This window comes from Megalopta genalis, chromosome 5 (assembly GCF_051020955.1).
Source record: "Megalopta genalis isolate 19385.01 chromosome 5, iyMegGena1_principal, whole genome shotgun sequence".
NCBI classification, from domain to species: domain Eukaryota; kingdom Metazoa; phylum Arthropoda; class Insecta; order Hymenoptera; family Halictidae; genus Megalopta; species Megalopta genalis.
Window position 1 is genome coordinate 3,187,568 of NC_135017.1, and position 12,578 is coordinate 3,200,145.

At 35.3% G+C, this 12,578-nt stretch overlaps 2 protein-coding genes across 5 annotated transcripts in view; one reads left to right on the plus strand and one right to left on the minus strand.

Annotated features, from left to right (window-relative positions):
- The window catches only part of Flo2 (flotillin-2), a 483,891-nt gene that overhangs the window by 268,641 nt on the left and 202,672 nt on the right, over window positions 1-12,578 (plus strand). The window lies entirely within an intron of this gene.
- Window positions 1,072-12,578, minus strand: part of LOC117221871 (glucose dehydrogenase [FAD, quinone]) — a 31,688-nt gene continuing 20,181 nt past the window's right edge. For both annotated transcript variants that reach the window (XM_076521928.1, XM_033473157.2), the window contains exons 2-7: window positions 11,912-12,003; window positions 10,720-10,916; window positions 8,956-9,170; window positions 6,849-7,484; window positions 5,716-6,262; window positions 1,072-4,870 (exon numbers count right to left, since the gene is read on the minus strand). In XM_076521928.1, coding sequence (XP_076378043.1) covers window positions 4,600-4,870; window positions 5,716-6,262; window positions 6,849-7,484; window positions 8,956-9,170; window positions 10,720-10,916; window positions 11,912-11,977 — 1,932 coding nt within the window. In that variant the 5' untranslated portion in view covers window positions 11,978-12,003 and the 3' untranslated portion in view covers window positions 1,072-4,599. The remainder of the gene's footprint in view (window positions 4,871-5,715; window positions 6,263-6,848; window positions 7,485-8,955; window positions 9,171-10,719; window positions 10,917-11,911; window positions 12,004-12,578) is intronic.

Here is a 12,578-nt window from a genome sequence, read left to right on the forward strand (position 1 = left end):
ACAAAATATGATCTAAACGCTGTTAAATATAGCTATAGTCCTCACGCGACAAGAAGGCACCTTTCTGTTTACATTCCCCCTCTTACTAGTTGCTGCCGCAACTATTGGTCGCTGTTGACCGCCGTCGATTTTCGTTACCGTTTTCGATCAATAGCAACCGATAGCTGCGGCAGTGATGAAAATAGTAAAAGGGAACAAAGGTGTCTTCTTGTCACGTGAGGACTATACAAGATGTCCCAAGAATGTCTCGCAATCCGAAAACGGGCGGTTCCTGAGGACATTTGAAGCAACTTTTTCCTTAGCGAAAATTTAATTCGCGGCTTTGTTTACGAGTTATTAACGAAAGACAGTGACCAATCAGAGGCGAGCTCGGCTGACGCGAGGCGGCCCAGCCAACGAACGCACGAAGCCCAGTTTTGCTCATTGGCTAGGTCGTTTTGCGCTAGCTGATCTCGCCTCTTATTGGTCACTGTTTTTCGTTAATAATCTCCATTTTCGGATTGCGAGACATTTTTGGGACACCCTGTATATCTCCATTTCGAACTGACGCTTGCCTTTGTTAATGCACATTTGACATCGAGGAGTTATTGAATTTATTGTTAATTTCATTTGCTTGTGATTTTGTCTAATCTCCTCGCAGGCGGTGCTGATTATTGTAATTAATTCGTCTCTTGTAAGTTATCCTTCTATTCTTATTTTTCACATAAGAGTTCAGAACAGAGCATTTATGGACTTCCTGTTGTATAACATTTTAATCTTACTTTTACTTATAGAACATACTCCCGAAGTATGTACGGAAAAATGCGGGACACCTTGTACATTCCCTGACCTATGTATTATGAAAATCATGAATGTGTGTGTGTGTGTGTTTCTTAAGATTCAAAGGACTTATTCACTAATGATATTACTAATAAATGATGTCGTTACTAATGAATTTTCTAACAAAAGATTTATTTACTAACAAATTTAGTAATAAAAGATTTATTTCTTAGTAAATAATAAAAGATTTATTTACGAATAAATTTAGTAATAAAAGATATTTTTTTTTGTTTCTTAGCAAATAATAAAAGATTTATTTACGAATAAATAATAAAGGATTTATTTACAAATAAATCTTAAAGATTAAAAATTGAAGATCGTTTTGCTAATATTCACAATAATTTGACAATAGTTTTACAATGATTTGATAATAATTTTAAAATAATTTTTTATCGATTGTAACTGTGATGCACTAGTGCACTGATTGTTCTGAATGGAAAATGCTATGCACCGATAACACTCTTATCATTACAATCTCATTCTTGTTTCTTACACTATTTACGACATGACCCACACGCACGCACACACACACAACCACTCACTATTCTATTTATGTACAGAGTGAGTTATTCAAGAGCAAAATAATCCATAGGGATACATGTATTAGGCTCAAACGATATCATTGCAGCTGTTATTCTACGTCGAGGTCATTTCTAATACAATAATCAAATTACAATTAAATTGTAAAATGACAATTTAGAAGTTTTATTTTGATATACATTAGAGAAGCGTTTGTAATTTCGTTCGATTACGCTAAACGTAGCATGCAATCAATTTTGTTGGTAATTCAAATTATCTTTCAATTATCATTATTGTAATTGCAATAATACAAGAAAATATTTATTTTCTTATAATTATAGGTATACACATATTTAGTGAATCCTGTAACGCTGAACAACATTTTGCACATATTTCCTGCAATAATGCATGTACCTAGTCAGCAATTTGGCCTGAATTTGACATCAAGCTCTTTGTGCAAAATATCCACCTTGATATTTATTTTATCTTGATCTGTAACTGATTATAGAACGTTGAAGCTACGTTAAAATTGTTAAAAATAATTTAGTACTGTCAACTGTGCTGTTTGACACTGCTTGCCGTATATTTCAATATTTTAAAGTGACAGGAAAGAGAGAAACATTTTATTGGATACAAAAGTTATGAATCGAACAAAATTGAGGAAGTTACTAGAACAAGGATTCAACATTATTGTACACTCGTTATACAGGCAGCCCAATAACTTTTCCAATAACTGGGCTATGTGAACTAAATTTTGATTAGTTTTTAGAGGGATTAGTTTCCTAGACAATGACTATAAATTTGTTTCCAAAAATTGCAATCGATTGAGACAATAGAAATAGAAAAAAATTGGCATTTTTTCAACTTTTTTTATCCGAGTCTCTATACTATTCGAGTCGATGAACAATGTGAGAGAACGAGCCTACATTCGATGGACATTGTAATCGAAATTATATCGTGTGTGTTTGTTTTTATTTTAACTACAAATATCTGTCCAAACTTCATCATGCTTGATCTCATTTTGGTCAGAAAACTATCGCTCATATGTTATAAAAAATTCAGTTTTAAAATGTTAAAGTTGAAAAAGCTATGTTAATGCATTATGAGTTGTCATACCGGGTATTCTGGTCAAAGGGAGCAGCGACGCGTATCATACGCCGACGAACATTAGCATAGGCGTAGGAATAGCACAGAAACAATGTAAGCACAATAAATTCTTTCTAATTGTCCCTCAGTTTGTAATAGAATATGGACAATTTAAGAAGAGGAGATACGATTATTCGAGCCTTGTAATTCGTTTTTATAGTTGTTGATAATCGTACCTCCGCTTCCGAAATTGTCCATCTTTGTACGCAACCTGAGGGACAATTTGGGAAAATTTACTTGTTAGTAGCTTTAATAGGATCTAACCTATTAAACAGGAGGTTATGAAAAACGCTATTGTAAAAGTTATTATAAATAATTGTTATAATAAATACAGGCTATAATAGATTATAATAAATAATAAACCTATCATTTTATACCATTAAATTTTTCTGAGATTTTTGTGTAGACTACAATACAAGCAAAACAATTTACGCTGATTTTTCAAGGTCAAAGTCAAGATCAAGATCAAAGTCAATGTCAATATTAATTTTGTGGCAATTTTGTTCCACCAAATCCACGATATAGAATTCATAACATTTAATTGTAGTTATACTCGACAATGATCTTTTTGCTAATTACTGATCAATGTGAAAATTATTAGTTTGACACAATTGACTGCAAAAATTGTCAGACAATACAATTTGAATATAGCTATTCAGTACTGTTGTATGTCATTGAAGATAAGACACAATTATTCGAGCCTCGCGGCTTCCCTAATTGTAAATTTTTGTGTACAATCTGAGCGTCAATTAGGGAGAATTTATTGTATTTTGTAATTTTATTAACTCATTCTAAGAACTTCGTCTTCTCTGTTTTCTAACCATATTATTCGATCTTTTCAGTTTTGCAAAAATGCAACAGCGGAACTATTTATATATCAATAAACATTTAATAATTAATTTTTAATTATCGAATATTTAACAGTCAAATATGTATTAATATATAAAATGCATGTACAATGTATTTCAACAAGTATAATTCACAGATAAAATACGATGGTATGGAATAGTTCCCGCGTTTAATGATTTGATAATGCCGTATACAATATGCCGAGTGCCCGATCCAAACTCGATCACCTTCAACATCTCGCTTAATATTTACGATAGACGCATTATGATTAATAAATTATAAAATATAATATTAACTATAAAATATTATTATAATAAACAGAAAATTGTTCTCAAGATCGTTTATTTTTAAACGTCCAAGGTCAGCGACACTGTTTCAAACAATCAATGTACTTTTCATCATCGTCACGTGTTAACCGAGGTTGAGACAAATTGAACAACCCGTATGTCATAAACTTCACGTGACTTTGATAACCGTTTCATTCATTTTTGGTCATGGCAGTTATTTAAAGGACGTTGAAGGTCGTACAAATATTCTAAGCAAACTTATTGTTTTCTTTTTATTTTCCAACGCATTTAGTTTTTATTCCGATTCGATTCCGCTGTACAATAATAATTTAACATTAAACAAAATCAAATTTGTGTCAGAATGAAAATATTGTATGTGGCACCAGTGATTATCGCTAAAAACGATCGTGAGATTCGACTAAAAAATTTTCTGTAAACCGTGTACAAAAATCTATTTGCAATTTTCATTCTCTCTTGTACTTTGCAACATTTATGAAATAGTTTACTAAATTATGACGTTGAAATGATCTTGACGGCGACCTTGATCGAATAGCTAAACGGTTAAATGTAAACTGACCATTAAAACTGTAACAGTCACACATTTTGAACACACTCCTAGACGACGGAGAACACCCAATGTAACACGCATTCTGTCGAGAAGGCTCACTGAGCCGTACAATAAAAATCTTCACTTTTTGTGTACTAACAACACGTTAAAAGCAATAACCATTAGATCACTAACATTTATGCAGCTTCTTTGCATTGGCATGTAAATGTATGGAATTTGATTGAACGTTTGATTATGTTTGACTGTGTGTTCGGCGATGTTCAGGAGTGAAGGGCGCATAAATGTCCGTGGTCTAATATTTTAAGACGAACCTATCTCGTGAGAATTAAAATAATCTTAAATAAAGTTATTGTCACATTTCAAAATAATAGTTTTCATTCTACGTTGTCCTAAAAATCGGACTGTCGAGGTTCACGATTTCACCCACGTGTGCCTGATCATGTCAGCAGCTTTCTCGGCTGTCATCATGATGGCAGCGATCGGGTTACTGTTTGGCACAATTGGGAACACTGAAGCATCGGCGACCCTAATGTTCGTCACACCACGGACACGAAGTTCTGGGTCCACCACTGCTGACGGATCGTTGTAGCCGCCCATTTTACAAGAGCCTGCTTGGTGGTTCTCGGGACCTGTGGCAGCTCTTATGTAGCATTCCCAGTATGCGTCGCTGGCGAAATGGTAGCTGCAACAATAGCAAACGATTTGAAGTTTGTTTCATTGTTAGGATGATTATTCAAAAGTGAAGTGTCCAATTCGATGTGCAATAGAGCTTAAGTCGCTTCAAACAGTGTCCAAACATGCTCAAACGGTTGCAAACTTGTAGAAAAATGTATCATCGTGTTCGGAGTATCCTGTACAGGCTGTCCAAAAAATTATACAAAATCAGAAAGTGGGAGAATCCGCGGCTTTGTTTATGAGTTATTAGCAAAAAGCAGTGACATTTGACACTGCGCCGACAAGCGCCATCTGATCTCGCCTCTTATTGGTCATTATTTTTCGTTGATAACTCGTAAACAAAGCCACGGATTGCATTTGCACTAAGGAAAGAGTTACTTCAATTGACTTCATGAACCCCTCATTTCGCCTAATTCAAACATTACTCAAACAAACTCAAACAAACTTTATTCAAACAAACTCAAACTTATTAAAAAATATATCATTACATTAGAGAAAGTTTTCAGAATTGTTTTATATGAGATATTTTTATATAAATTTTATGATGCAAGGACAAATAATTCATAAAATTGAGAATTTATAAATTCAATGTTTGACACTGTCTCTCGTTTATTTTAAAAATTATTTAAATACGTTTAAATATTCACAATCTCATAAGAAATATACCATTATATTGAGGACAGTCTATAGAATGGATCTACGTAAGAAACATTTATACTGCATGTACAGTTAAGACGCAAAAAAATTATTGAATAAACCTACTCATCCTCAGCTCACTCTATACATCAACTTCCCAAGAAACTCAAATCTTAATAATTAAGATTAATCAATTTAAAGTGAAACGACACTTACTCAGTGCAAAGCGAATGAACCACAGGCTCCATCCTCAAATCCCAGTTCTTCATGGCTTGGGTGTTGACGAGCTCGTTCGACTTCTTAATGCCCTCGATCAAGACCTTTATGTCTTTCGGATCAGTGAAATAATTCGGATAAATAAGCGGCGGCACCATAGGATCTCCAGACCTCAGCTTCAAATATCCTTTACTGGCAACAGTTACTGCGGTGGGTCTCATCACAATCTCTCTCCTGTCCGAGCACAAAGCCAGCGCTCCGTTCAAGCACTCGAACGGTAGCCCAGTCCTCGGACACTTGGGAGAAAACCCGTCGAAGAACACCTGCACGTCGGGAACACCATTAACAGCATAGCTGCTTTCGAGGAACGCTGTCACTTGGGTCAGTCCGGTGTTAGTTAGGGAGCCACTACGAGTCTCCAAGTATTCGTTGACGCTGTCCATGGTCATAGCTTCGTAGGCAGTGTCCTTGATGCTGTAAGGGACGCCGATAGAGACGTGATTGTGCAGGTTCCTGCCCACAGGGAGGTCCTTGATGACGTTCAAACCTGTCAACAATTTTGATAGTTGAGCTAATGGGCTAAAAATGTTATTATTTAATGCTTTGCTATTGTTTGAGAAAACGAGTTAACATATAGTGGGATATTTTCACCAAAAACTGAAGAAGAGGTATAAAATTTGATAAGCTCCCGTTATATTTGGGAAAGCGTGTCCTGAGGTGATTTGAAGCAACTTTTTCCTTTGCGAAAATGTTCCACCTGGCTCCGTTGACGAGTTATTAACGTCAAACGCGGACCAATGAATAAGCGATTACGGCTGACGCCCCGCCCTTGCGCCATTACTACGATGCGCTAGCTACCCCGAGGGCGGGGCACCAGCCATACTCGATCTCTAATTGGTTTTCTGTTAATAACTCGTCAATGGATCGACGTGGAACATTTTCGCAAAGGAAAAAGTTGCTTCAAATCGTCTCAGGAATCGCTCAGTTCCAGATGTAAAAACACATTTTCAGTTTTGTAAAATAAATGATCACAAATGATTCAAAAGCTTGTAACAGTCTAAATAGACCCAAATGACATCTTTAAAATTGTCAGCAACGTTTCAAGGACAGAAAGTAATCCAACATGAACAAACCCAATTTTGTGAGGTCGTCTTTTGGTCCAATCCCCGAGTTCAGGAGTATATGCGGGGAGCCTATAGCTCCAGCAGTCAATATGACTTCTTTGTTGGCCTTGACGATCCTCCGGTAGCCATCTTTGTCCACCAGCTCGACGCCGTAAGCCTTGCTCTGCCACTGGTTCAGCAGAACCCTCGTCACGTGCGCGTTGATCAAAACTTTCAAGTTCCTCCTGCCATGAACTGGCCTCAGGTAGTTTCTAGAAGTTGTTCCTCGCATCCCGTTTTGCGTCGTCATAGGGGCCACCATGAACCCTGTTTGCGTATACTCTTTCAACTTGGACGTCCTGTAGCCTAACTCATCAGCGGCCTTCAGGAGCTCGTCGGCGAACGCGGGCTTCTCTCTGAAGTATTCTATCTTCATTGGTCCCGGGACTGGGACTGTTCTACGTTTGCCAGAGAGCATCGATTCCTCGGTGGGGTTCTCGGCGCGTTCGAAGTAGTGCGTAATTTCGTCGTAGGACCAGCCCAAGGCGCCGTTCCTTGCCCAGCTGTTGTAGACTTCCGGGTGTCCTCGAACGTACATCATCCCGTGAAGACCCCCGGTACCGGACACCATCTTCCCGCGTGGCCAGGAACACACACCGAACGTTTCTGGTGGAAGAAATTATGCTAGAGCGCAGTAAACGGTGGAAATTGATCAGTGCTCTATATTTTAATTTTTCATAATTTTGCAACGAATTTTTTAACGCTTTGTTCCCGTACAATTTTATTGGCTTTAGGCGTCCTCGACTTTTAAGAATTATTGTATATATGGACCGTTTATTTTGAAAGTGGTGCAAGTCCACTTTCTTTCGTTTCAAGAAAATTGAATGTTAGCAGATCTGACAATTAAAAAATATAGGTTAATTATGTAAAGTCTGGGAATGTTTGTACTAATTTATCAATATGTAATTTGATTATATAAATTTCTTTTAGACGAATTTAACTAAAATAATATACAATTTCCAGGCTGCAAATGAACTTACACCACTTTCATAATTAGTCAATTGTAAATATCATTTAATTTCAATTTTGAAATAACAAATATCACTTTTTCTTTTTTTGCCGGAATGAATTTTCCTTTTTTTGTAAAATACTCTTGTCCGGCATTTCGCTTAATTTTGTTTATTCGTTGCGTATATTTTCCTTTATTTTCTTTTACAGAATCCAAGTTCTCAGTAACAATATCATCATCTGATGAAAATTCTATCTCTATAATTCTTCTTCTCTTTTTACACTTCATTAATTTTTTTATTTTTCATAGTAGAATTATCTTCATCCTCCGATTCTAAGATTATTCTTTTGTTTATATTCATGGGTCTTATTTCCGCGTGTAAATTTATTTAAAATAAAATAAAATAACTATTTTCAATTGTCATAAAATAATATTGTCATAAAATAACATTGATTTACTATTTCTTCTTACCTATATCACTATCTGATGGGAATATGAAATTATCCATTGTTGGAGGAAAATAAAATAAGTAACCTAAACTAGTAACTTTTGGCACGAAAATAAAACAATATAAATAGCAAATAAAATAATTGTGAAGCCACCGGTGGCCACTAACCCCGCCACCTGTCTATGGAAATTGGACATACACCACTTTCATAATCAATGGTTACCCAATTTTTTTTACCGGTCAATTTTAAATTGAACAAAGCATTGGCATTTTTTAAGATATTAACTACTAACTAGTTATAAACAAAAAGTTTACACTAAATAAAGCATAAATTACGTCATATCTCATTTTTTTTTAAAAAAGGACTTACACCTCTTTCAAAATAAACGGTCCATATATATATAATTATTCGAGTGAGAAACGTCGAATTTTCAACTTTTAAAGAGTTTACAAATTTGAGAATTTGTTACGATTTAGCTGTTAGAAAATGTTCGAATAATTTCTAATTTTACATTTCTCAAAATTCTTCTAGATATGAAAATACATTCTTTTATTGTAAACATTTATTGTGAATATGTTTAAATAGTATCTTAAAAGAGCGAGATATTTTGCAGTTCTCAATTTTCTTTTTTTGTTTAAATACCAATTTATTTAGCAAACGTGAAATGTCAGGAGTGTACCTAAACAAGCAGTCGGGTGGGGCTCCGTAGGCTCGGTTTTCAATTTCCAGTCTAGAGTCGAATTTATTGCATGGAACGCCAGGCCTGGTATAGCAGTCATCGTCGGCTCCTCTGGTCCTGCTTCGATGAGCAACACCTTCCACCAAGGATTGTCGCTTAATCTCCTGGCGATTATTGGGCCGGCTATACCGGCACCAACTATAATAAAGTCGAACCTGCAATTTCATGAAGTCATTAGACATGGATGACCCGGGAATGTTTTCAATGTTATTAAAAATAGTCGACATTAACTGAGAAGTAAGTTTCTACCCATTGAGGATCAGTTATAGTGATCTAACAGGATAAGGTCCCCAGGATTGATCCTTACTTTTTGATGAGATTTGGTACATTGATAGAGCTTATAAAACTGAATCCAATAATACTCGGTTTCGAGGGCAACAGCGTATAGTTTTTGAGATAATTAATGTTAAAGTTGGTTATTAGAGACTATCAAGATGCACTGGCTTATGCAGCGTGGCACCACGTGACAGGAACTTGAGGGGGGGGGGGGTGCCTCGCAAATCTCATCAAAAAGTGAGCGTCAACCCTGGGGACCTTCCCTTGTAAGAAGTCAGAAGTGAAATTGCTCCATGGAGCGGTGTTGTGGTTCTCACAGAATCGAGGGAAACGAAGCCACGCCTACTTTGAATATTATTCGCCACAGAAAGGCGTAGTGACTTCTAAGGCAGATTTTTAGGACACGAGTGCAAGTGTTATGACATTGAGTCATGGGTTCAACGGGTTCTCCACGGAACACTGTTCTAGCTCTCTTCAAATCGAGAGCATCGAAGCCACGCCCACTAACAATGTCATACAAAGGAAAAAGTAACTGCGATTTCCTCAGGTAGACTTTTATAGGATATTAGATTTAGGAGTACGATATTATCTTATAGATTCTGCTTGTGTGTGTGTCCTATGAACACTGCTCTAGTTCTCTTAGAATCGAGAGCAATGAAGCCACGCCCATTCAGAGAACATTATCCATGAATAGAGAACATTTGATATAGATTTTTATGGAATTAGTATTCTGATATTGAGTCCTAATTTTAAATTGCCCTATGAAACACTCCGCCAGCTTTTTCAAATCGATAGCAACGAAACCACGCCCACTTAGAATGGTATAGAACGAAAGAGGTTAATATGGCCTTCAGAGGTAGGTTTTTAGTGGATTTGTATTTAGGATTATAATATTGAATCGTGGACATAGACTCTCTTATGGAGCACTGTTATAGATTCCTAAAAAGCAAGGGCAACAAGGCCACGCCCACTGGGAACATAATGTACCAAACAAAACTATTGCAGTGAACTAAACTATATTTTTAGGCGTGTAGCTATGATTTTGTATAGTAATCAGGGACTGTCCTGTACAACATTGTCTTGCAGCATTATCTTGCAATATAGCCACGCCCACTTAAAACGCTGTCCATGTGAAAACATACTTTTGGTGTATTAGAGAAATTTTTTAGATGACATTGAATTTTGGTCTCACACGTTGATTTCAAGACCAAGAGCACCGAAACCACGTCCACTCGCATAGTGGAAATAAATTGTATAGTAGGTAAAAATGTTCTAGTTTTTGAAATGAAGTTTTTATGGAATATTTTCTCACTCTATGGTTGACATAATTCTTACGAAGGAGGAAGCAAAACAGATGAATTTCTGTAAAGTTCGACATAATCAAGTATGCGGAATTAGTTATTTACTAGAAACGAGTGTGAATCATACCATTCTTGAGGCACCGTTTCCTTTCCAAGCCTGGAACAAGGACTTGAGATATCGCATCTAGATACCATCACTTTTTGTATCAGATTCATAAATGGAGTCGTCGCGCCACATTTCGCGTCCATGTAGAATGAGTCTTTGAAAGTGCAGGAACAACATCCTGCTGTTTCGTTATTGGTGTCCAACTGGCCAGGTGGGAACTAGTTAACAAAGTACTTATGTATAATGATTCTCTCACTAAAAATATTAATTATGTACGACTTTATTCATTTGTCACATGAATTTTGAATCGAACAACTTTTCCAATTAAAAGTACTATAAATAACGTTAATTTGTGGTTACATTGGGCTTAAAATCTGTGACATAGATTTTTATATTAAACATTACAATAATAAGGAAAATTAGTTATTAGAATAGGAACTATTATCGATGGCAAAATTTCGATAATAATAACGATTAATAAAAATGATAAAGACAATAATTAAAGTTCATATAAATATGATTCAGGTGTAGAAAAATCAATCAATTTCAGTCGACAATTCTATGTAAATTACCATGTCCACGAGATATATGCTGTGAAACATATGACCACTGTCGTGTAACTCAAGACCTTCGTGTTACCACAAATTACTTTTTTCAAGAAATACACAATTTTACGTAAAGCTAAAAATTCAACAAAGATTTCTTTTATTACTATTAACAATAAGCATAGCCAAACTTGTGATTTGATCAGGCTAGTAAATTCATTAGACCTATCTGGCTACACGAAGATCTAGGTTATAAAATAATAATGCTATTAAAATTTCTTAATTTTTTACATCTGAAAAATCTATAGGTATAAATTCGCAGACTAATAATTAGAAGTATGAGAATATGAGAATATGAAAATACGAAAATACGAAAATACGAAAATACGAAAATTCAAAAATATTAAAATATGAAAATATGAGTATATGAAAATATCGAGCTACAGCTACAATTTGAAAACAGTCCAATATTATGTTTAAAATCTTTAAATGTCATCAGTGACTCATCACAATTCTACATTTGATCTACATATTTTTGTTATAAATGCTTAAAATCCAAGTCTACTAATCTCACCCTCTAATTAAATTATCCAGAGCAGCCCAATAAAAGTGAACGATCGTCAACAGAAGTATTAACAACAAAATGAAAACAAAGCAGCACTATTTACCGTGAACGGGTGCTGAAACGCAAACACCAATTGCACCAAGCTGAAGAACAAGATACACACTCGCATTTTATCCAATTAGGGGCCAGTGTCACCTGCAAATAGAGAGCAGTAATTTCAATTAGAGCAACAGGACAAAAACTGGACTGCCTAATTGAATGGTCCTCGTGCCTGTAGAACGCTCATTAAGTCAACGCAGACTGTAATAATCTTTGCGACAACATATTATCTGTCGGTGGTTGCTTAATAAATATCCTTCACAGTTGTGGACTTTTTTGTTACTTTCCTGACACCATTGAAAACTTCAATTTCATCATTTTTATGTAGCTGAATCGTTTTTGTCTTTTTGTTACGGTTTATTAATTAACTTATAAGAGTCGGTGACCTTTATTTGGAATGCTATAGTGGCGTAAAAAAATATTCGTACACTTTCGATTTTCGAAATATTACTAATATTTGAACTGTTGTAAATTCAGGTTTATTGTTGTACAATTTTTTGTTTTATAATTAAGTTTTTAAATAATACTCCCAAAAAATGTTGTCACAATACAATCGAAATTATTTTTTACAACATAAATGTTTAACTGTTGATTTTTGATTTGGAAAATACCATTAAAAAATTGTCGATGGACAAAATGTTAACACTGATTCTTCTCATCAGTAGATAGAG